Source organism: Amphiura filiformis, chromosome 14 (genome assembly GCF_039555335.1).
Source record: "Amphiura filiformis chromosome 14, Afil_fr2py, whole genome shotgun sequence".
In the NCBI taxonomy this organism is placed as follows: domain Eukaryota; kingdom Metazoa; phylum Echinodermata; class Ophiuroidea; order Amphilepidida; family Amphiuridae; genus Amphiura; species Amphiura filiformis.
Window position 1 is genome coordinate 28,480,741 of NC_092641.1, and position 24,427 is coordinate 28,505,167.

Here is a 24,427-nt window from a genome sequence, read left to right on the forward strand (position 1 = left end):
TGCACAAATTAATATCTGTAAAATATAATAATAATATTAAAATCATTTTGATTTACTTAGAAAGGTAATAGGTTTCATTTTAAATGTCATTCCATTTAATTGAATTGTCATTATTGAAAACTCCATAAAAGTACACAGAACCTCTTTATTAAATGTTGAATGAAATGCACACGTGTCCCTACCATCTTTTAACCTGTCGCACAGTAGCGTTAAGTTCTCAAAATGTGAATGTGGTAAGATTTCTGCAACTTAAGGGTAGACGAGGAGTGTTGGTCGAAGCAACCAAAAAAATTGATTTTCATTCTCTAGATCAATAAATTATTGACAAATAACACCTTGATGTGTTGCAAAGGTTCATTCTACAAATTATATAATTTGAAAACTTGCTTAATTTATTGTTGTTAATGAGTTATGTACATTTTACAAAAGTGTTGTTGTTTCAGCCCTCTTTACAACATAACTCAAGAACCACAGGACCTACAAAATTATTTCTGTGATATTTGAATTCTTCTACACGCTCGCAAGGAAATGAGCAATGCAATTTTTGCCAAAGCTCATTACCATTCGCAAGATGTTGTGAACTACCAAATCGCAACACTTTAAAATAGTGTATTACCTTAAGTGATGCAAAGATGCATAAGTTGTCGGCAAATTGCATAAAAAGTTGTATACAAATTCATTACAAAAGATTAAACACACTCTTCATGAACTAAATGTCTATAGTGCTCAACTTAAAACACTAGATGCTCAGTCCATAAACAGGGTGTTTATTTTCTACAAGCAATATACAGGGTGAGTCCTAAAGTGCAATAGTGCAAAGAATCCATCTTTATTTTATAACCAGATTGAACTTTTAGGATTTAAAACACATGATATATATATTCATTAGTGGCCGTGCAGTCTGCCGCCTGGACAACCAATTCTTTAGAAATGCTTAGTCGCGCTAAAAGTCGATCGATACATGTAAAAATCAGCACAATTCAGAGATACACCTTTTTGCTATGAAATTAATTTTCTCGGTCAAATATAAAGCAATATTTTTTTTTCTTCAGTAATGTCAGTTAAAAACTTGGTGCTTGGATATACATTTTTTAAAATCCTGGTGTTAAAATTAAGCATCAAATTGTGTCTTTTAGTGTGATATTTTTGATTTTTATAGGCCTTGAATTCGCCTGCGAGCTTTTTACGGAATTCATGTTTTAGCGTCTCAAACTAACATAGTTTGCTAAAGAAAGATATTTCCCACCTCTGTAAAGCACATCGTGTGGGTCTATATGTTATAGTTTTGTCAGAATTTCCGTTTTTGTTTTACCCTATTTCCATTGATGCTCGAAAATGTCAAACTAAGTAAAAGTAGGCAATGGTGAGTACTTTTATCTCGAGAGCAACCAGCAGAAATAGTCGATATTTCCTTTGTTGTTATCCAGGTCAATTTTTCATTGAAAGCAAATTGCCCGACCAGCGATTAAATCCCCAATTGGGTGTTCTGGTTAAACATGATCAGTAGGAGCGCTATAGGTCTGGGAATTTCTTTGCTATATTGAAGTTCTGGCAACACTATAGCCATGCCGGTATTCCTATTAAACCCAGGGATATCGATCCACAATGCTAGTACTAGCCTTTAGATTTCACGTGTTGATTTAGAAATTTTTTCAGCCGACAGTGAAAGATGGTGAAATCAAAACGGAAATTCTGACAAAACTATGATATATAGCTCACGGTGATGTGCTTTAGAAAGTTGGGGAAAATCCTTCATTAGCGAACTATATTACTTTGAAAAGCTAAAAGGTTGATCCAAGAAACAGCTCGCGGGCCGAGCTGAAGCTTTTAAAAATCGAATATCTTACACTAAATGACTGAATTTCAGGCCTAAGTTTAACACCAGGATTAAAAAAAACAGTATCAAGCATTATAGTTTTTCCAGCCATTTACTGAAAAAATGAAAATTATTGCTTTTCATTTGGCTGAGAAAAAAATTTTTACACTGAAAAGGTGTAACTCAAAATTTTGCTCATTTCAACACCAATTTCGATCGTTTGTATTGCCTCATTAAATGACTGAGTGAGCCTTGCAGAACAAAAGAATCGGTTGTGCAGGTAGCTGACTGCTTGTGTGAAAAAACGAAGTAATTAGCACTTGCCGTTCTGTTTTTATGACACATTTTACAGCGATACCCAATTTTAATGCTTGTCCACGAGATATCTAAACTTTGAATGTCAGCGCACTATACTATTATACTATTAGGAACAACTGCCATTTTCTTAACCTCATTGGGCACTGAAGTAAAATGGAGCACCCAAAGTTTTATTGTCCCTGGTCTTGTATAAGTAGAGGAAACATTGCTTTTATTTGTTGTTATTTTCCTATTTACCCTTACATTAAAAATGTTCATTCTCTATAAAAGAAACATAAAAATATATGGGCGGGTTTTTCAAATGTCGAAAGGAATGTGTGCAAATTGAAGTGGTGTGAAAAATTGGAGTTGGAGTTAGGTGAGGTATGAAGGACTTAAGCAATATTAAAAAGTTAAAAAAAAACCGGAAAAGGGAATTGAAAGAACACAAAAAACAACCTTGTTTTAAGTTAAGCCAGTTTAAGATCTGGTGTCCTTATTTCGCAATGTGTGCTCTCATTCAAATTATGGTGCCTCGTGGACAAAGAGTTAAAATGGGTATCGCCGTAAAATGACTCATAAAAGTTCAAGGGTTCTCTTGCTTTTTATTACAAGTGGTGTATACTGAGTGTGGCATTTTCAATAATGGGAAAGTTCAACATGAATGGAATATTGATTCGTTGACCCTTTTTACTCACCCTGTATATACGTTTAATACCAAAATGATTTGATGTGTTCATCATTAAGTGTCTAGTTTAGCGTTGAAAGTGTTCAATTTAGTATTTACATCTATACGTTTACCTTGTCAGCACATAGAAGAGTTTAGACCGGCTGATATCACATGCATTTGAAAAACAATCAATTTTTAAATAATTATCATATGGTTAAGCAGTGCTTTTTCACTGATCTGGACTCCTCTCTACTAATATATCGCAAACAGGCCCATAACCAGGATTTATTTGGGGGGGGGGGGAGCAGGACTGATTTTGAAAAAGTGGACCTTTTTTCAAAATGTGCACTTTTTTGAACTAGGAAGGATTTTGAAAAAGTGGACTTTTTCCCAAAATTTGGACCTTTTTGACCAAGAAGGCTTAAAGATTTTCGCTCGCTACGCTCGCAAACGGGAATTTTAGGTTAAAAACAGGGATTTTTGGGGAAGTTTTGGGATGGGGCGCCGCCCCATCCCAAAACTTCCCCTGCGTTACGGGCCTGATTGCAAATAAATAAATTATATGGTCTTTAAAGGTTTCCTTGGCCATAAGTATTGTAAATTTTGATTAGAAAAACTCCCGATATTGAGTTAGAGGGATTGATCAAGCTACCCCCGATACGAGGTCTGCTTGCCGTATAGGCTGCGCACTTGCTTTTTTTTTTATTGGTGTCCCCGGTGGCATATCAGCGGTGAGCGGCGATGAAAATGTTCATGATGGTCATAATTTTTGGTCTGTTTTATTGGGACAATTGCGCACGAAGCGCGCAAAACCTTTCCATTTTACACTATTTTAGCACAAACAAAGGTGATATGTTGTGGTAATTTGCAACATTACACTATTTTGCCCCAAATTAAGGTGTTTACCGGTTTAAAAAAGAAGATGCACAGGGCAATTCTGGACAATTTCTGTCCGGTATATGGAGCTACCCCCACGCCTGTTGCGGATTTTCTCGTCCAGTGGCTTTGCACCACGGTGCCCAAAAAATTGGGAGGAGAGGGCGTTACCAGAGGCGTTGTTCTTGATTTCCCCTGCCAATTGAATCACTGATCGCCACAAACTATACAATATAGGATTTCCCGACTAGATCAGACTTACTTTGTGGAGGAACTTCTTTAATTTCTTAGTAATTTTCGGGCTGAAACTAGTATAGAACTATTTTAAGCACGGATTTTTATTCTCACTGCACGGATTTCTATTCTCACTGCACGAACGTGCCAGGAGGCACGTTAAAATAGCCCCTGACTTAATACCTGGATATTTGTGATGTGAAAGGATCGATATCTCTGCAGACAAACATTTGCAATGGCGGGAAAACAACGGTTGCTTGTTCTTTTTCCGTATGTGATAATCATGGCAATGATTTACTCTGTTAGTATTCAAGGTAGGTGACATAATTATTGTGCGTAATGAAACGTTACATTGACATGATAAAAAAACCAAGTGTTAATAGATTAACACTATTTGAGTAACACTTTTTAAACACGTTAAACAGTTTATGTAAACATATAATGTTAATATATTAACAACTGTGTGTTAAAATATAAACACAATTGTTAATATTTGAACCACATTAATGGTTTGTAAAGTGATACTCAAATAGTATTAATCTATTTACTTGTTTTTGGAGTGTAATCCAGTTGATCATAGGGGCGGCGTTACTCACCCGTCACTCCAATAGTGTAAATCTGAAATATATACAATACATCCGTCCAAGTGTCGGACACATAGCAATATTTATTGTGGGCACAATATTATTTTCGGACTGACGCGCCTCTGGACGCGCCCCTAATGTGTAATATTCAAACAAAACGTGATTATCGTAGTTTGGTGCATATTTGACCACGTAGATTGTGGTCAAATTTGTAACCACATTAAGGTGGTTAATTACGTTGGATGAAAAACAAGCGTTCAATTCAGATGTACCGTAGTTAAAATTTTGAACACATTGCAATTTATGTAGATATCAAAGATGATTCCCAAACTGTCACTGGATCCGATTGTGCGTTTGCGAGTTATGCATGATGATGTAAACGCCTACCAAAAAATAATTACCACCCCTCTTTATTACGACATAAAACTTAAAATCTATGCATCATATTTAAAAACTGAAACAGCAAGAACAAATCCAGTTCAGTTATGCAAATTTTGATACCTCATTTGTCTTGATAGCTTAAAGTTTGTAGTCATGGTAACTCTTTGAATGAAAAAGATGCATTTTCAAACGTTGCACTAAAAGCTACTCAAGTCGGTGTACCATTACATTCTCTACATGACTGGTCAAGGATGAAAAGCCGTCCATCATATGAAAATGTTAACCTTTCGTATTGAAGATATACATTTTTTCCTAATTATTTGATATCAGAAGGACATTCCTCATTCAGAATACAATTTTGTGTAGGCCTATCTGATGTCCTCTCAGGCCCCAGAAAAATACTGTGCAAAGGTGGGTGACCGAGCCCTTAAGGGCTGGGGTATGAACGTTTGGGCAGTATTTATTTTGGGACATTAGAACACATCAGACATATCGAATTGCATTCTGAATACGAAGAATGACCTTCTGATGTCAAATAATTTTGATTTTTGAAATTCGCAATTTAATACACATTTTATGGCAAATCATTAAAATTGATATTTTTGATATTTAACAGTACTTGAAGTAAACTTTATAAATCTGATGATTTATACTTAAAGTGTATGTAGGTGGGATGAAAAGCCGACGATCAATTGAAAATTTTGACCTTTCGTATTGAAGATATGGATTTTTTTCCCAAAACACCAAAAAATTAGGTCTTTTTGAGAAAAAATCCATATCTTCAATATGAAAGGTCAAAATTTTCAATTGACCGTCGGCTTTGCCTCCCTGCTACATACACTTTAAGAATATATCATTAGATTTATATAATTTACTTCGAGGACTGTATTATATCAAAAATTTGAAAAATATCAAATTTTTATAATTTGTCATAAAATTTGTATTATATTGTGATTTAAAAAAAAATGAAAATTATTTGATATCAGAAAGACATGCTTCGTATTCAGAATGCAATTCGATAGGTCTGAGGTACTCTCATGTCCCACAAAAAATACTGTCGAAACGCAATAAACGCCCATTTTGGATCCCTTAAGATGAAAACATTTTGAAAGAATTTGAAAGAGTATGTGGCCAGAGGTTTCCGGTGAGTACAAAAATCTACATTTATTGAGAAAAGTAGGTGAAAAACACAACCAATTCAGATAAGAGTAACAAATCAGTGAGTGAGTTTCCAGCGATACTTTGGTAGCGGGAGAAGCTGGTAACAAGAGGAGAGCCACAAATATTTTTGAACCAGGACATTGTTTTTATACTTTTAGAAATAAAAGGTGGCAATATTCTAGTGCGGTAGGTAAAACCAAATATTGCTGGTATATTTAAGCATTCATTCCAACAATATCGAAAATGGTTCAGCAGTGAGTGATCGTTAAATGTTGCTTTCATAGTTAGGTCTTTGTAACACTTTTTAAACACATGAACGTGTTTATTAAAACTGAAAATAGTTCATATCCACATTATCTAGAAATGACTGGTGTTTTCAGAAACCCTTCCTCAGAAACCCCTACCCCTACATATTACAAATACAAAATAAACCTAACACTCTCATTCCCTTGTCAAATAATCGCACTCTATAGTTTATACTTAAACACACCAAAGTGTTATATAACGTTTATAAACACTAACGATATAAACGCTTCCTTAAACACAATGTTTATGTTTTAATTAATATTGTTAGTGTTTAAAAAAAAAAAAAAAGTATATACCTTAAACACGAAAATGTTTTAAATTTAAACATGGTGTTTAAGAAAGCGTTTATATTGGTAGTCAGGTTTATAACCGTTTATAACATTTTGGTGTGTTTAAGTATAAATTTTAGAGTGCAATTATTTATTTATTTGTTTATTTTGAATGTGTAATATGTATGAGTAGAGGTTTCTGATAATACCAGTCATTTCTAGATAATGTGGATAGGAACTATTTTCTGTTTTAATAAACACGTTCATGTGTTTAAAAAGTTTTACAGAAACCTGAATATTTTTATTCGCAGTGAGGTGAGGGTAGATTTTATGTGCGCAAGGATTCTATTTTTAACATTATTTTAATTTGAGATATCAGTGACGGCTAATGATGCAGAATGTTATCAAGTGAAGACCGTAAGTCTACCTGGCCCCTCAACATGTATACACTAAAGTTACGTATAGTTTCTTAGGGTTTTATAATGTTTAATACATGTTCCAGGGTGAAAACATCAAGAAAGGTTGTATAAGATTTGCTTTGGCCCCTGAACATGAATAAAACATTACCAGAATATACGAAACTATACGCAACTTTTGTGTATACAGGTTGAAAAACCAAGTAGACTTACGGTCTTCTTGCGCTCAGGTCTTCAAGTGCAAAGCGATGGAAGGTACAGATTTTCTTCCAACGTTTTCCCCAATTGATTTCTACACTTTTAGTGCACACATCGGGTACAACAATAAACGTTACTCAAAAAGTAAATATGCATAGTGCACTGCGGACAATGAACCTGCTACGGACAAACGTTAGAAGAAGCAAAAATGGCAACTTTTGAATCTGTATATACGTGCATATTTTCCCACCGATTTGCCGAATTAGTTTTGAATCAGTTTCCAGTGACAGAATACATATTAGTTTATCAAAAAACTCCCAAAATTGGGCGTGAAAGAAGGATTCTGCCCTTAATTGCATGATACAATTCACATACAAGCAACTGCCATGCCATGCATGCAAAATTTGTTTTCAAGCTTGATTTATTCCTAACATAGTTTATGTATTATTTTTGCTCAATTTATTGAACCATGAACAGTGAGTCTGAACAGGTACATTATTATTATTATATTGGTTATTAAACGTGTCACGTCTGAACTCTGAACTTTTAAACTTAATTTAATAATATTTCGCTTCATTCCTCACATATTAAACTGGTAAGATCATTTTGTGTCAGTAATATTACTTTGATATCTCTTCGGATAGTGCAAATCACCGAAAATTTGTATGCATTTTTATGATCAAATATGTTTTGAATATGTATTTCGTCATGAGTTTTATTTGTATAAATCGCCCTTTAAACAAGCACTCGCATTTAATACATAGTCGTAGACTCCCCGGGGTGGGGTGGGGATATTTTGATAAGAGGGATGGTCCATACAATCACCCCCCCAACCAAATAAACATCATAGTTGGCCATTTTCCTAAAAGTGTCAACTTTTGCGCTTCTCCTCGAATTTGTTCCAGTTTTGCATTATATTTCGCCATTTTAGCTTTAATATGGCAATCAGGCGCCAAAAGGTGCTGGATTTACTATACTTAAAGTGTTTTCCAACTCCATCACAAAAAAGAAATCTACGCCACCATGGCCACTGATTAAATACCTAACTTAAAAGTAGAGAAAGGCAATTCATGCTTTTATTCATAAACGAAACTTGCCCCCTTTACAGGTCGTCAACAATCTTTTGGGCGTTCTCCATGTTAAATAATGCGCGTTAAGGCGAATCGAGTGGAATGGCAGGAGCAATATTTGTTAGTTTTACCCATTTAAGTAAAAATAATATCAATTCATTGAAGCAGATACTTAGTAATTGCATTTATATTTCCATAAGTCTTGAGTTAAGGTCAATAATATCAAAACCAAAGTTTTTGAAATTCTCCCCTTCTAAGAAAAAAGTATTCAAATGGGGAGGAAATGACACCCTTAAATTATGAATTGTGTTCTCCTTTATAGAACCTCACGCCTTAATACTACAGTCTCGGGGGGGGGGTCGTGTACATGACTCGTCTAGAAATTTACCTTGCATTTTTATGTTATATATGCCAAGACCTTCAAAAAAGTTTAGCTAAGAAATTCAGATGAAGTGCACGTGCAATTTGGAGATGATGGGTTTTTGGAAGCTGACGGCGTATCGGTAAGAGGGGGCCTTTCGGAACAGCGAACGGTTAGAATCAAGGGTCTTTCTTGGCTTTCTGGTTAAAAATCTTCTGAAAAGCCCAGAAAATGTGAGGAATGACCAACTTAGAGGGGTTTACAGCTAAATTAAATCAGGAGTCTTTCAGCGCTCTACTTTCGTAAAATTCATGTGTCTTTGGGTCTTTTCGGGTAACCCAAAAAGACTCAAATACACATGCATTTTACGAAGGTTTTAGACTACAGCTGTGTTGAGAAAGTTAATAGGCTATAGCTATAATAGGAAACTTTAATAACTAGGCAACAGATATATTAGAAAGTTGACTACACTACAGCTATGCTAAGAAAGTTGACTAGGCTACAGCTTTGTACTCTCCAAACTTTTCACGGACCTGAAAAGACAAAAAAGTAAAATTAAATGAGATCATGACATCACACTGCCCAGTTCATTTGGCTCACTGGTTGGAAATATTCATTATATACCAATTTTTGTATTTGCTTATTAGACAGTAAACTGGAAATAGCCTATTTTGCTGGCCATTTTGGATTCCATCTTGAATTGGAAAGATATAAATGAAACAAAGTTTGGGCAAAAATCTATGTTTTGATTAGAAACGTTCATTCTCTAGTGTATTTCAATGGAAATAGGCTATACTGGAGGCCATTTTGGACGTCATCTTGAATTGAAAAGATGCGAATGAAACAAAATGGGCATATATTTATTTGTGTTGATTAGAAACATTAACTGAGTTGATATTTTTCATCATTAGATCATTTGTATGTTGCTATAATTTTTTAAGTGCATATTCAATTGCACTTGATTTCAATTTCTTACCTAAACCTTTTTTGAAGGTCTTGGCATATATAACATGAAAATGTAAAGTAAATTTCTAGAAGAGTCATGTACACGAACTCCCCCTAGAGCCTATAGTATAAAGCTTGTGATATAACGTTTGACGGTGTAAGTACAAATTTCTTTCTTATTTTCAATAGTTAACACCTCTTGTTATTTTATGTGCAGCCGAATCTACAGGTCGGTCTTCGCGACGTGTCCGTCTGCGTATAATTAACGCCAGGGCAATAAACTCTACGTCTGTGAAAGTTACTTGGCGAGTAAGTGTCGTACCTCTTTGGCATTTTTTCTTATGTAACATGTTTTTGTTTGATTGCATTAATATTGGATTATATCGTCCTATACCATTGGACTTAATCTGGCATCCGATTGGTGCAAGTTCAAGACGACGGGAAGACCTTTTATCACACATACATGGGCGTCAATACCGGGGTAGGGAATAGGGGGGCATATACCCTTCACATTTTGGGATGGGGGGGGGGGGTACACAATATCAAATGTCCCCTTCCCCACCTTTCGGTTCTACCTTCAAGTAAGCAATCACGAAAATACCACCAAAGAACATTATACAAATATACATGACTATTCCTTCCAATACCACATAAAATACAGAATATAACACCAATGTTCTTTTGATTGGCAAACATCGTTTCAACATTTTATATATACTAATGTTCCTAATCAGCCTGAGAAAAAAAAACGGAAGTGGAAGGATTGAAGAAAGTGAAGTGAAAAAATGCATATATTCTTAGTTCTGTTTAAATACGTGTTCATTTGGTTAACACCGCGTTCATAAAAGCCCCCCATTGAAAATCTACAGTGGTAGGGTATTCTAAAAGAAATCCGCAAATTATCCCAACAAAATCAGGCTGGAATAATGCTCACTGGGAAATTTTTTTCTTTGCCCTCCCTCGACAAAAACTGTTTCAATCGATTGGGTCTTCATATTGAACATATTTTGTTCAACTAACATTCAACTAACATTTTATACAATAATAATTTAAAAAATGTCCACCAAAAGCCTTCATTTGGCGCCCATTTTGTAAAATTTTAAACCGACTAAGGGGGCACATCCCGCTCGGCCTGAAACTTGTGTCCCCTACGATCAACTTCGGATTGACACCCTTGCGCACACATGTCATACGTGTGGAAGTTTTAATGAGGGTCCCATTTTGTATGATCACATGCATGGGATTTTGCGTAGGTCTACCCCGTCATCGTTCACACCGCCTCCAATCAGTCAATGGTATCGGTCGTAAAGCAGTAAAGTGAGTTGACAAAACATACACATACATTACGCATTCACGATACTAATTTAAAACAGTTTACTCTCCCAGCAAAACTACTACTTATACAAGTAAACTTTGTAAAAATACTTCATCAAGGCATGTTAACAAATATTTTTGACAAACTACCCTGAATGTGTTAAACATGATCAGAGAACTAAATTAATTTAACCCCAAACTTATGTTATTCGAGCACATACTGGGCCTTTGTTTGCCAATCTTCAAACTCTTCGTCTAAATGAAATCAATGACCTTTGTACTGCTATCTTCATGTTCAAAGCTCACAATTTCTTACATCCTGCACTTTTGACAACTATTTTCAATATAGTGCTACAATTCATAGTCATAATACAAGGCGTGTGAATAATTTCTATTCGTCTCGTGTTCGCTCTAATTTTGCTGCTAACTCGATTAAGGTGCATCAAAAATGCCACATCCACAAGCTCTTTTAAACATCATTTTAAGAGCAACTTATTTTCTCAACCGGTTTACCAGTAATTTTCTTTGACTTTTGTTCACATCTTATTTTATTGTAATATCTAGTCTTTTTCTGTTTGTCTGTTCAACCGGAGACCCTTGAGGAATGGAAGAATGTTTTCATTATTTTTTGTTTTGTACTGTTTGCCGGCAACCCGCACCCCACGAGCTTGTTCCATGCGTGTTGCCCCACAACTCCTTTTCAGGTTTTTCATTGATGCCACTCGTTATATCTTACCTCAGGCTCACTTTTGTCCTGTCTGTTGCCCAATCACATGGTTGTTTGTTATACCGTGATTTGACTGTCAGCAGTGGGCTTGTGATCGGATAGACTACTTGCCTACATAATTCTGTATGATATTGTTTCGCTAATTCGTAATTATATCATGTATTATTGAAGTTGTGAAATAAATATTTCTTGAATTGCATTGAACTGAATTGAATTGAATTGAATTGAATTGAATTGAATTGATTTAAAAAAAAATGAATTGAAAAAAAATTTGAGTTTAATTATTTCAGTCTGCTTCACGAGGAGTTACTGGTTATCGCGTAATATTAACATCTAGCACGGGCTCACGACCAGTAAACACATCATCTACAGCAAGGAGGCTCGTTGTCACTGGTTTAGATGCAGAAACATCTTATCAAGTAACAGTACAACCTTATATCAACGGAGTGTTAGTAGCTGGGGAATCAAGCGAGGCAGTTGCTATTACGACAAAAGAGAGTAAGAATAATGATATTTTTTACACATTAATTTAGATCACTAGCTAGAACAGGATGTCTGATTAAAAAATTGAGATCAAGATGTCGGGATCAACGCTTGTCAGCCACAAGAGATCCTTCTTACCATCTTCCAGCGCATATTCCTGCTATCAGCGTACGGGCTCACCTCAGCTTGAAGATCTCATACCACCAAATCAGAGTCCCATAGAGATATGTGCTAAATTTACCTTAAAGGTGAACCTCATTGAAAATAAAGTTATATATCAATGGAAAGCTTATGATATCAGGATATTAAAAATAATTTTTTCCGATTTTTATGATGGCCAATAAAGCTGAAAAATTAAAAAAATGAATGAATTTTTGGTCTTTTTAAGGCGCCCAAAAAGCACCCAAATCAATCGTCTTTGACCTTGAGAATGCTCGTGACGTAAGCTCAGGGTTCGCAGTCACGTGATCCTACTCGGAAACATGTAAATAAGACTTGCTTCCTGTACTTTGCAAGCTGCCCGGCAAGTCTGATTTTCACAATAAAGCTTGAAATGAGAAGAATCTTCAAGTTGCTGATTCCTTCTATATATATTAGAAATAATAGAATTATTGTCAACACGAAAATGTTCCGTAAATTTTTGACAAAATCAGTCATAACTAGCTGGGTATAACTGGGTAATTGAGTTTGAATTTCGCGCTGGGATCAATTCCATGCGCAAATGATTACTGCTACCGTATACCGTTCATGTCATGGACTGAATAAACATGATCGAATAACAAATTAAATAACTTGTTTGTGACATTCCTATTCTTGATTCATTTAAAAATATCTGATTTTTAAAAATATCGGCTTGTAGTAATCAAAAATTAAAAAAACCGCCGATTTCATCAAATCCAGCCCATAAAGGTTTTCATATTATAGCGCATTGCGGTAATACATTCTCCCGGTACATTCTTTCCACACAATCACGATTGAAAGAAACAGATACTTTATTATAAAATGAATACAATTTAGGCTTAGTAGACCGTTATTTGATGGAATTCTGAAATCTGAATAAAATTAAAATATTGTCACTTGTGTCACGATTCTTTTAATGATACTACGATCAGTGTACTGAAAAAGTGAAACATTCATGTTTTATGGATTACCGAACACGATGCGTAAATTGCTGCTTTTATGCTGAAGAAATTACAGGCAGCCGCGCTGATCAAGGTGGGCAAACACAGCGACTCGCTTCGTCTCTCCGGTAGCACAAGTTCAAGTTGCGCCGTGTTTCAGCAGATTTGATCAATCGTTCCCTTATATTTGGAACATCTACAGGAATAAATTTTGCTGATGAAGTAGCAATAAGTTGGAAATATCAGAATGTGAATATCAAATCGGTCATTTTGTCTGCAAGTACAGTACGTACAGTCGCGGATACGGAACACTCGGCGACTGAGTGAGTTCACCCCGCCCCGTATGTATCTACGAGTTCGCCTATCCTACATGACCGGTTGTAAAGTTAAGAAATAATTAAAAAATCCCGTACATGTACTTTATTCTATTCCTTCATTTTCTCATTGTGATAAGTTCATCTCAACTTGGTGTGACGATCTGAACTGGTAGCACTAGCAGTTATTTTTGTAATCTGTTTTCATTCCGGTTCTTCGGCGAATCTTCGCTCTTCGTGCTTTACTGTAATATCCCCTGCATATCGTGGATGGCTTGGCCTATCCCAAATCACCCCGGCCAGCACTTTTCCCATTTTTTAATCCACACACTTTATTCAGGAACTTCATTCTTGATTTGATCATGATGTTTCCTTCATGTTATTCTTATTTTATTGAAGATATTTTTCATGTAAAGTAAGTTGGCAATGACTGAGTTCGTGCATTGGCCCGATGCATGCCACAGTAATGCATGGACATTGTGTTTACAATCAAACCCGGAAGTAACTGTGTGTCCCCGTGTTGACGTCATCATCGAAAGCGCCCAATTTGAACGATTTCGTTTTGTAATTTAGGGGGGGGGTGCCAATATCCAATCTTTGCATGGAGATTATGTCTATCCTGGTGCGTAAGGCAAATAAAAAATATTCTTTTCTGCTTCCTGGCATCATAAGCTTTCCATTGATATATAACTTTATTTTCAATGAGGTTCACCTTTAAGAAAACGTATTTTTTTCTTCACAGGAGCGACTCAGTTTTAAGCGACAGCTATGATGGTTGAAATCAGCCCTTGTCTGATCCCTCTGGCTGGAAAAAAAATATAGGTTGTCCATCATTATTTTTTATGACTGGCCCTCGAAATCTACGATGTCCGGGAATTGCCTATTTTACAGGCAAAATCATGCCAGTGTTTCTGTAAAGAAAAGGCTGCCTAAAATCATTAAAAGTTATTCGATCTCTCCTATCTGTGGTACACTTGCCGTATTTAACATTACTAATCATGACCAATCCAAATTTTGCCAAAATTATGCAAATCTTTGCTCATTTTAATGCTTACTTTAGCTGTACATGGTTTTTTCAGAGAAGTGAAATTAAGGGCGCACCACCATATAATTCTATTTGGTGGTGTGAAATCTGAAGCTATCTAGGCGATCACTTGCCACTTGTCCCGGGCAGCCTATACTACTGTTTAATGCCTAGATGATGGTGATGATGATAATAATAATAATAATAATAATAATAATAATAATAATAATAATAATAATAACAATAATAATAATAATAATAATAATAATAATAATAATAATAATAATAATAATAATAATAATACCAGCACTTATACACTTGTCTAGCACCAGCACTTATACACTTGTCTAGCGCTATTATAAATTCAATTCAAAGAACATGAACATAGCACTTTACACAAAAAGAAAAGAGGAAAACAACAAATTAATCTTCAAAAGTGAACAAATGAGTCTTTAGTTGGCTCTTGAAACTGCTGAGAGTTGGACATGACCGTATGGATGATAAGTTGTCCATAGTTTGGAACCAGCAATGCTGAAGCCTCACCACCAACCACCCGGTGAAGCAAGTTTCCCATGAAGCTAAATCAAATATACTGCGCCAATAAAGTATCATTACACTAGGAAAAATATCACAATTTCAAAACTGAGCAATATTGGGGTAATTTTTTTTTTAATAGATGCACTATCTACACATTATGACACCACATTGAATCCAGTGTGACATCAAGAAGTAAAGTTACAAGCAATTGAATAGATGATATATTATACCGGATTCAAGGATTGGGAAATCTCTACACGGCTGTTTCTATTGTTAACTTACGCCCCTCTGGAATCAAGCCTCGAAAAATTTAATTTTAAGTCGCCTCTTTTAACAAATCATTAGTGCTCGCAAATTTAAGCTGGTTATATCGTTATGAACACGGCAGAGTGCCGAATACGCAAAATTGCTGTTCTGAGTAAACGGCGTTTGAAAATGTTGGTACCATTCCATTAGTCCTTCTAAAAATTTAGAACATTCGTGAGCACTCATTTGAAATGTATATTATAGAAGTGAATGTACACGAATTATTGGCAATACTTGCATGTTCTGAAATAATCGATATATTCCTCAAAACGCGTTTTAACAGCTATTCGGCTTTACGCTGTATTCAAAATGTCTCTACCACTGCGCAGAGAGAGGTCGAATACGCATTCAACTACGTGTAAACCAAAAGCACGCATTTTTGATTTGGGGCATTTGTGTAGAAATTACTGGTTGTCCTAAGGCTATGTAGACTTAACTTGCTATATAAGTTATAAATAGTCATCCCTGTAATATTTAGCAAACACTCGAGGATTATAAAGCAAAAATAACAATATTGGCCTATATTTTGCGTATGATTTTTCACGGCGTGCACTCACATTATTAAACCACAGCAATATCATGAGGGGAATGCTTGTACTTATTTGGGTATCACTGGATAGATGACAGCTATACGTTCCCAGCAAACACAAAACGTTTTCGACATCATTCGCAAAGGGTTATAAAAAGTTGTCAGAAAACGTTTAAATGTCGGGTTATATAAAGGGTATATTAAGAGTATAAAACGTTTTCATAACCTTAAAAACATTTTTTGAGAATCTACTGCTCAGCAAACAAAATGTATTACAGAAAACGTTTAAATGTTATATATATGGTATAAAAACGTTTTAATAACATTCCAAAAACATTCTTGAAAACTTGATACAAAACTTTCTAAACAGAATGTTATTTTGGGGTTGACAAAATATTTTGCGAAAAATGTTTGCCAAAAATATTTTCAGTAACGTTTTAAAAACGTTTTTATGACCTTTATATAAACCGACATTTAAATGTTATTAAAAGGTTTTGAAAAAAAAACATTTTAAGAACATTTCTGTGTTTGCTGGGTTCAAATATTTCAACATAATGTTATTTAAGTATTGACACAATATTTGGCAAAAGAGTTTGCAAAAATAGTTTACAATAACATTTTTTGAAAACATTTCAAAATATTGTTGTAGTGTGTTTTCACACAAAACGTTATCATGGCCTTTATATAACCCGACATTTTAATGTTATTAAAACGTTTTACGTAAACCAAAAGCCAAAATATAACTTATTTAAAACGTTTTTAAAACGTTTTTGTGTTTGCTGGGTTGGTATGAAATATATTAGTATAGGACAGGAAATTGGGGTTTCCGCTATACAATACTATAGATCAACACGATTTGTACAGCTAAGTATACGATTCGTCTCTCTGCCGAATTCATTTATCGCACTAGGCGCGATTCGTCCAATTCAAAATTTTAATAACTACGTCGGTGAGCAAGATTTACCATTAATTTTTGGTGGAAATAAAAGATAACCTAAAACATAATCATAAGCATACAAAAACTCAATTTGCTAAAAATTCTCGATTCGTCACTCTGCCGAATTCATAACGAATTATTATATGATTCATACTTTCCTTTTCAGTTGTGGTAAAAACAATTTAACTTAATGTAAGTAGAATGTTAGACTTCATCAAGATTTTGGGCATCTTTCAAATAATCCTGTGATTCAATGCGTATCTCATAATACCATCTCTCATTTTATATTTATAGAGACACCAACAAGGGGCTATTCAGGTCGATATACAGTTGCTGCAGGTGATTATGATTTCTTACATACCAAGTAAAGAAAAAATAATACGAATTCTTGAAATATAAGAATAAAAGAGTCTTGCTCTTTGTGTTTCAACAGGTGTTTGCCACCTACCCAGAGATCCATGCCCCGGCAGTGAAGTTAATGGTTGGATTTATGACATTGATGACGATAATTGCGTGAGAGCTTGTCCAGGAGAATTCCACTACGGAACTGAAGAGGAATGTCAAATTAATTGCGGTAAGCTCTACTGCATGATAGTGCTTAAAGTAACCTTTACAGTGCAAATTTAACATGGAATACCTTATGAAAATTGCAACAGCATGTTTTTTGGATGAAGCAGCAAGTATCATCATGTGAAAATTATGAGATCTGTTAATTTTTCATCAACTCTCACCAGTAAAACGTAAAAGTATGTTTTTTGTGACATGGTTTAGGTTTTTTATGCTAATGCTGTGTTGCCATCTCATTATATCATCTGTCATTTTATATTTATAGAGGCACCAACAGGGGGCGCTTTACGAAGATCTGCAGGTGATGACACCCCATCATCAGGTGATTACAATTTCTTACATCATCTTTATAATTATTTTCATTTAATTTGGAATCATTCTAGTTTTTTTCTTATTTTGTTATGAAATTTGTAATTATAAAACCTTACAATTTTAGATTCCTGTTCTTCCTGATTTTGTACTGAAATTTTTAAAACTATGAGTTGTAAAAGTAAGATTTTACAGCTGCTAATAATTGTGATTTTAATCTTTATTTTGATCGACCTTGACATATTTTTATATTTTGATTCATTTTATTGTTCTTTATCATTTGATATGTGTAAGGTTTAAAAACGTTACATTTGAAATTCTCGAATTCATTTGTTTTATAGTTATATGTTACACAATTTCTTTGAATATACCAAGTAAAGATAAAAGAATACGAAATCGTAAGATATAAGAATAACAAATGTGACGTGTCATGTCAAAAGGAGATACTTTTGCCCAGGATCGTAAATGGAGAAATAGCCTAAAATCTGCCCGGGGGTGAATTTTTCACAATTTAGGTTTGTTGCGAATTTGTGATGGTATTAATCTTGTCTGATAGTTTTAGACCCGAATATAACTGGCATCTGGTATTTTTGAGACATTTTTCAAGGTAATTCCTACTCTCAACATTGTCAATAATAATTTTAAAGGCTGATATCTCAATTTCCAATTTTATAATGCCTTAACTTACGAACTTAATATCTTCGCTCTGGAATGTCTGATCAGATTGGGGAAAACGGCATTGTTGAGCAAAATATCTCTACATTTAAGATATGTAAAAACCTCAAAATTGATAACCTACCCAAAAGTGTCTCCTTTTGACATGACACGTCACAAATAGTCTTTGCTCTTTGTGTTTCAAACAGCTACTTGCCACCAACCCAGCGATCCAGGCCTTTGCCGTGCTTACATGCCGAGATATTATTATAACTATATAATAGGAGAATGTCAGGTGTTTATTTACGGAGGCTGTGGAGGAAATGACAATAGATATTACACTTTAGAAGAATGCCAAAGTGAATGTCCATAGTTCATAGTTATTTTATTTCTATCATTAAAAACAACATAATACAATAAGATGGAGGAGGTACAACGAAAGACAATAAGCCTGCAAAATGTTGACTCCCATACAAAACTGAGAAAAATACTACCTTACAAAAATACTACCAAAAAACAAACCCAAAACATATTTACTAAATAACAGTACAAACATGCAACAAGCAAGCTCAATCAACTTACAATACAATAGCAATTTGAATCAACAAGATTATAGATTATAGTTTTTTCATATTTAATGACCACAAAAAATAAGCATTACACTGTCTGAAGATAAAGGACCAGATTTCTTTTAAATTGACATATTGTTCTAACAAATTTTAATTACAAGGGTAATTCATTCCAAAACTTGGGACCAACATTTAGTATGGTTCTGACTTTATGTATCGGTAATTGATAATCGCACATATTTTAATACTAGAATTAAAATTCTAATATTATATTTATGGTTTGATTGATGTTCTGTGAAAATACCATCAAAAGACTGTTGAAGCACATCTTGTTTGTACTTATACATAAAAATTCCGATTCTTTCTCATACATGTCAAAAATATTTTAGGTTTTATATTTATCAAACAGAGGTTTGGAATGGGATAAGTATGGACTATTTGATATTACACGTAGGGCCCGTTTTTGAATGTTGAATACTTTATTAATAGATTCCTTGTTGGCATTACTCCAAAGGAGCAAACCATAATTTAGATACGGTTGTACTAATGAACAGTATAATTGATACATCGAATGCTCTGGTAGAAAATGTCTAACTTTGTTGAGAACACTTATGTTTCTGGCACACAATTTGTATAACTTATTAATTTGATTCTTCCATGCAAAATTTTCATCAATCGTGATACCTAAAAAATTGGCTTTTTAATTGCTAATAAGTTTACAACCATTAAGGAAAACAGTTTATCTATCATTTATATTTCTAGCTTGAAAACGTGTACCCAACAACATTAAATTCGTCTTCTTTGCATTTAGAGATAATTTACTTGCCTTGACCAAGTTGCATACTTACGTCGTACTTTAGTTCATTATTTATCGTAATACATAGTGTAGCAATGTCTTTATGAGAACAGAAAACAGCTGTATCATCAGCAAATAATATAGTTTTGAGTATCTTAGATGTGTTACAGATATTATTTATATAATTATAAAAATATTAAGAAGTAAAACTGGGCCAAGCGGTTTGTAAGTATTTCAGACTTGGAACAGAACACAATCATGCATGCAAGAAAGACTCTCCTTGAAAGATCGTTGGGGACCTCATAATAAGATGAAACGCCAGATATAATGACGGTCAAATGACTCGGTAATATGTTTCTAATATCGTGTTTATATCGAGTGCTGATTTAGGTCAAAGGTTATGATTTCATACAAGCTGTGTTTAACTACTGGTACGTGATTGGTTGATCGCCTAATTGACTTACGGGCGTACAACACTACATCCCTCTCATCTTTTGGAGATGCACAATATAATGATAATGTTTACCAGTACACACAAATATCATACAAATTGATTTACTTGTCATGTAGATGATATGACGATGATTTGTATGAATGAATGATATGAATGTGTAAAAAGCATGACATGTATGAAGTAATGCATAATGAATGAATATGAGAATGACATGTACATAATTAAGATAACTGGTAATTCACAATAAAATTGTTTGCATACAACAGCTTACAATATAGTGAAATGTGTGTTTCTCAAAAGTGTCAATTCTTTGATTCACATGTAGTTCATATCAGCTGGACCAGTTACACATGCCAAGTGATTTGGATCAATTACGAAAATAGCTTTGCGCTAAAAGTTTTCTGATCATACTTGAAACATTTCTTTTTTTTATAACTGGAAACTTGCAACAACTAATTAAGCCTCTTTCAATGAGACATTGGTTCTGAACTATCTCCTGGAGTTCATAATGTTTAACAAAACTGCTCAGTCATTAAACTGCAAAACTTGAACTGAAATTTTCATACTGACTTTCAACCTTTTGAAGTGACCAAATTCTTTATGCTGGCTTAGCACAAAAAGGTTCATTAGTCAACTTAGTATAAAAGTTCTTAAGTCTATTTCTTGTATAAAGTCAGCTTAATAGTCTTTCCTTGGTTTAGCAGTATAAGTACCCAAGTTTGCTCAGTGTAAAAAGTTCTTAAGTCACTTTAGATTATTGATACAATAACCTACTTTACTGGTAGTTGACTGTTTGACTTTGTATACACATACACATTTTTACACAATCTTTTTGGACTATTGATTTTTTTCCTTTGAGGTTGTTCTAGGTAGTCCATTTATATTTGTGGCAACAAATGTCACTATGTCACTATTCCCTCACAAAGTCTTGCAAATGCTTGGGTGGATGACAGATGCGCTGACTGCGTCGTTCAATCGGGTGTTGCGGATCAAGCGGTGCATTTGGAGGATCAGCTGGTATTTCAATGTCGTCGATGTCTTCATCATCAGGTGACATGTAATGTTTCAGGACTTTGAAGAAGGTTGCGTTTCTGGTTACTTTCTTGTCCTTTCGTTCAGCGGTGACCATGCTACCTTTGATTTCAGTGACTTGATACGGGTCTGGATCATAAGGCGAGGTTTCATTGCTAATATGTCCTTCTCGTCTCAGGAGGACCATGTCACTGATACCGATTAGTACAGGTTTAGCGCGTCTCTTTGAGTCAGCGTATTGCTTCATGCGCTCTTTCTGGTGTTTGTCATGCTGACGCGTAGTGTCATCGCTAGCGTTAGGCTGTGCTGGAAATTCTGGTAAGCGTGTTCTTGCTGTGTGTCGTAGGAGCAATGACGATGGCGATGCACCAGTTGTAGGATGGGGGGTTGCTCTGTAGTTGCGAAGGAACTCATTGAGTGCTTGTTGGCTGCTTTTCTGCTCTGTGTGCGCTGTCTGGTGTACTTTCTTGAGTGATCTCATCAGTCTTTCAGCGATGCCATTAGCTTGTGGCCATCTAGGCATTATCTTGCGGTGTTGAAATCCCATGTGTTGCGCAAACTTGGCAAAGTCATCACTGTTAAAAGGCGGGCCATTGTCGGTGCGCAAGACCTCTGGGATGCCAAACATTGCGAAAATCTTATCTAATTTAGGGATCACTGCCTTTGCTGATGTTGAGCTCACTGGTTCGACTACAGGAAAGCGACTGTAGTCATCAATGACTACAAGCAGGTAGCCTTTGTTCTGTCCTATTTCTTTAAAGTCTGCGCTTAGGTGTGTCCATGGAGCAGCTGGTAATTCAGACATGTGTACTTCTTCATGACTGTTGTCTACGTGTGTTGCTTGACACGGTATGCATTTTGCAATGGTTTCCTCGACTTTCTTGTCTATCCCCGGAAACCATACTTTCTGTCGAAGTAGCTGCTTTGTTTTGACCACTCCCAAATGGCCTTCGTGTGCTAGGTCGATGACCTTTTGGCGCAGCGATTGAGGTATTATGATCCTATCATTGCGAAGTAAGACATCAGATGAGGTTTCTGTGATCTCATCTTTTACGCGATTTAGAAGTGTCAGCTCTGTCTTGACATCCCCTGTTGCATCGGCGATTTCTTTCTGCCATGAGTTAGAGCGGTGTGCCTGCTTACATCGCTGTAGAGTTTCGTCTGTTTCAATAGCTTCTTGAATGTCTTTCAAACTCACAGACTCGGGAATGGCACTATTAAGAATAAAGTTAACATGTTCGTCTGTGTCCATTTCTGGTGCGGTGCTGGAGAGTGGATGGCGAGATAGGTAATCTGCTGGATTATTCTTGCCAGGGCGGTATACAACTTCATAAGTGTATTGCTGTAGTTTCAAGATAAGCTTCTCAACGCGGCAAGGTGGTTTAGAGTGTACATTGTTAAATAGCGGTACCAGTGGTTTGTGGTCAGTCACAATGGTAAATTCACTACCGTATAAGTACAAGTGGAAATGCCGACAGCCCCATGCTGCTGCTAAGGCTTCGCGTTCCGTTTGTGAATAACGTTGTTCAACCTCGGTCAGCGACCGGCTGGCTAGGGAGACTAGAGTTGATGCGTTATTAGTGTCGTCAAGTTGCACCAGCATTGCGCAAAGTCCCACTGGGCTCGCGTCAACAACCACCTCTGTGCGTGCGTGTGGATTAAAGTAGGCCATATTGCAATGTTCGGTTATGGACTCTTTGATCTGCTTGAGGGCGCTTTCTTGTTTCTGTCCCCAGGTCCATGGTGTCGCGTCCTTTATCAACAACCGCAGTGGTTCAGAGATCATGGCTAGTCGCGGGATGAATCGCGAGCAGTATGTAGCGAGTCCTAAGAAGCTGCGGACCTCTTCCTTGCTGGTTGGTGGCGCTGCGTTTTGCAAGCTCTCAACTTTATCTGGCGATGGAGAGATTCCGGCGGCACTGAAAACATGACCAAAGAATTCAATCTTTTCTTTGTTGAAGGCACACTTGTTCTTGTTTAATGTCAAGTTTCTTTCGCGCAGTCGTTGTAGACAGTTTGCGAGACGTTGCTTGTGTTCCTGCGGATCTTTCGCGTACACAAGGATATCATCGCTGATGTTGATGACGCCTGGTAATCCTGCCAAAGCTGATTGGATCAGATTCTGGAACTGTTCAGCCGCACTGTTGACACCAAAATTCAGTCTTTTAAACTGAAATAGTCCAACATGTGTTGAGAAGACTGTGAGATACCGTGATTCTTTATCAAGTTCTATCTGATGGTATCCATTCTTTAAGTCCAGCTTAGAGAAGACGGTGGCACCATTCAAGTTTGCGATGATGTCGTCAACCGTTGGGGTGACATGACGCTCGCGTTGTATTGCTTTGTTGGGGGCGCGCATGTCTATGCATAGGCGTATCTCATCAGGGCTTTTAGGTTTCTTTACAACCCGAATGGGTGAGATCCATGGTGTTGGCGTATCCGACACAGCCTCAATGACATCCAGGCTTTTCAGTCTTTCTAGCTCAGCCTCCACTTGCTTTCTCACTGGAAAGGGTATGCGGCGGTGTGGTTGTGTGATCGGCTGAATATCATCATTTACATGGAGTTTACACTTGGTATCAGCCAACTTGCCGAGGCCTGTGAACCGATCATCATAGCTTTGCACAAGTTCTTCTATGGACATCTCTGAACTTGAAGTGTCGACAGAGTGCAAGACGTGTATCTCAATGATTTTCAGTTTCTTTGCGCTGCTGTAGCACAAAAGCGGGTCACTGACTCCTATTGCTCGGACAACATGAAATTCTGTGTCTATGCGGGTGTTATTACAGAAGATGACAACAGGTATTTTGCCATATGTGTATAGTTGTTTCTTAGCGCCATACGCGAAAATTTTCTTGGTTGACCGCTGCAATTGGGGTTTGATGCTCAAAGCATCGTATTGTTTCTTGGTCATGACATTGACAGTCGCGCCAGAGTCTACTATTACTATAGTCTGTTGGCCATTAATGGTTATTGGTACTCGCGGCTGTTTTTCTTCGTCTGTCTCGTCTTCAGATCTGTTGCTGAGAATGTATGCATATTCTTGCTCAGATTCACTGTCTTGATCGATATCGCCTTCTTCGGTCACCATATTCGCGCGTGCATACGATTTTCCCCTACATTTCTTCTCGAAATGGTTTTTTTTCTTGCAGTAGTTGCAGGTTTTACCT

General features: G+C 36.0%; 1 protein-coding gene across 1 annotated transcript; it reads left to right on the forward strand.

Annotated features, from left to right (window-relative positions):
* The first annotated feature begins 4,073 nt into the window (after nt 1-4,073).
* LOC140169907 (kunitz-type serine protease inhibitor 6-like) lies at nt 4,074-18,928 on the forward strand. The gene is made up of 7 exons (XM_072193227.1): nt 4,074-4,207; nt 9,802-9,893; nt 11,916-12,123; nt 17,171-17,215; nt 17,310-17,450; nt 17,709-17,765; nt 18,616-18,928. The coding sequence occupies exons 1-7, from the start codon at nt 4,129-4,131 to the stop codon at nt 18,777-18,779; spliced, it is 786 nt and encodes a 261-aa protein (XP_072049328.1). The 5' UTR covers nt 4,074-4,128; the 3' UTR covers nt 18,780-18,928.
* The last annotated feature ends 5,499 nt before the right edge of the window (nt 18,929-24,427 follow it).

What these genes read in the sequence shown, in the direction of transcription:
- LOC140169907 (XM_072193227.1), top strand. Translation starts at nt 4,129, where the DNA reads ATGGCGGGAAAACAACGGTTGCTTGTTCTTTTTCCGTATGTGATAATC. An exon ending in TGCTATTACGACAAAAGAGA is followed by an intron (nt 12,124 to 17,170) that starts GTAAGAATAATG and finishes TTATATTTATAG; the next exon opens with AGACACCAACAAGGGGCTAT. An exon ending in GGAATGTCAAATTAATTGCG is followed by an intron (nt 17,451 to 17,708) that starts GTAAGCTCTACT and finishes TTATATTTATAG; the next exon opens with AGGCACCAACAGGGGGCGCT.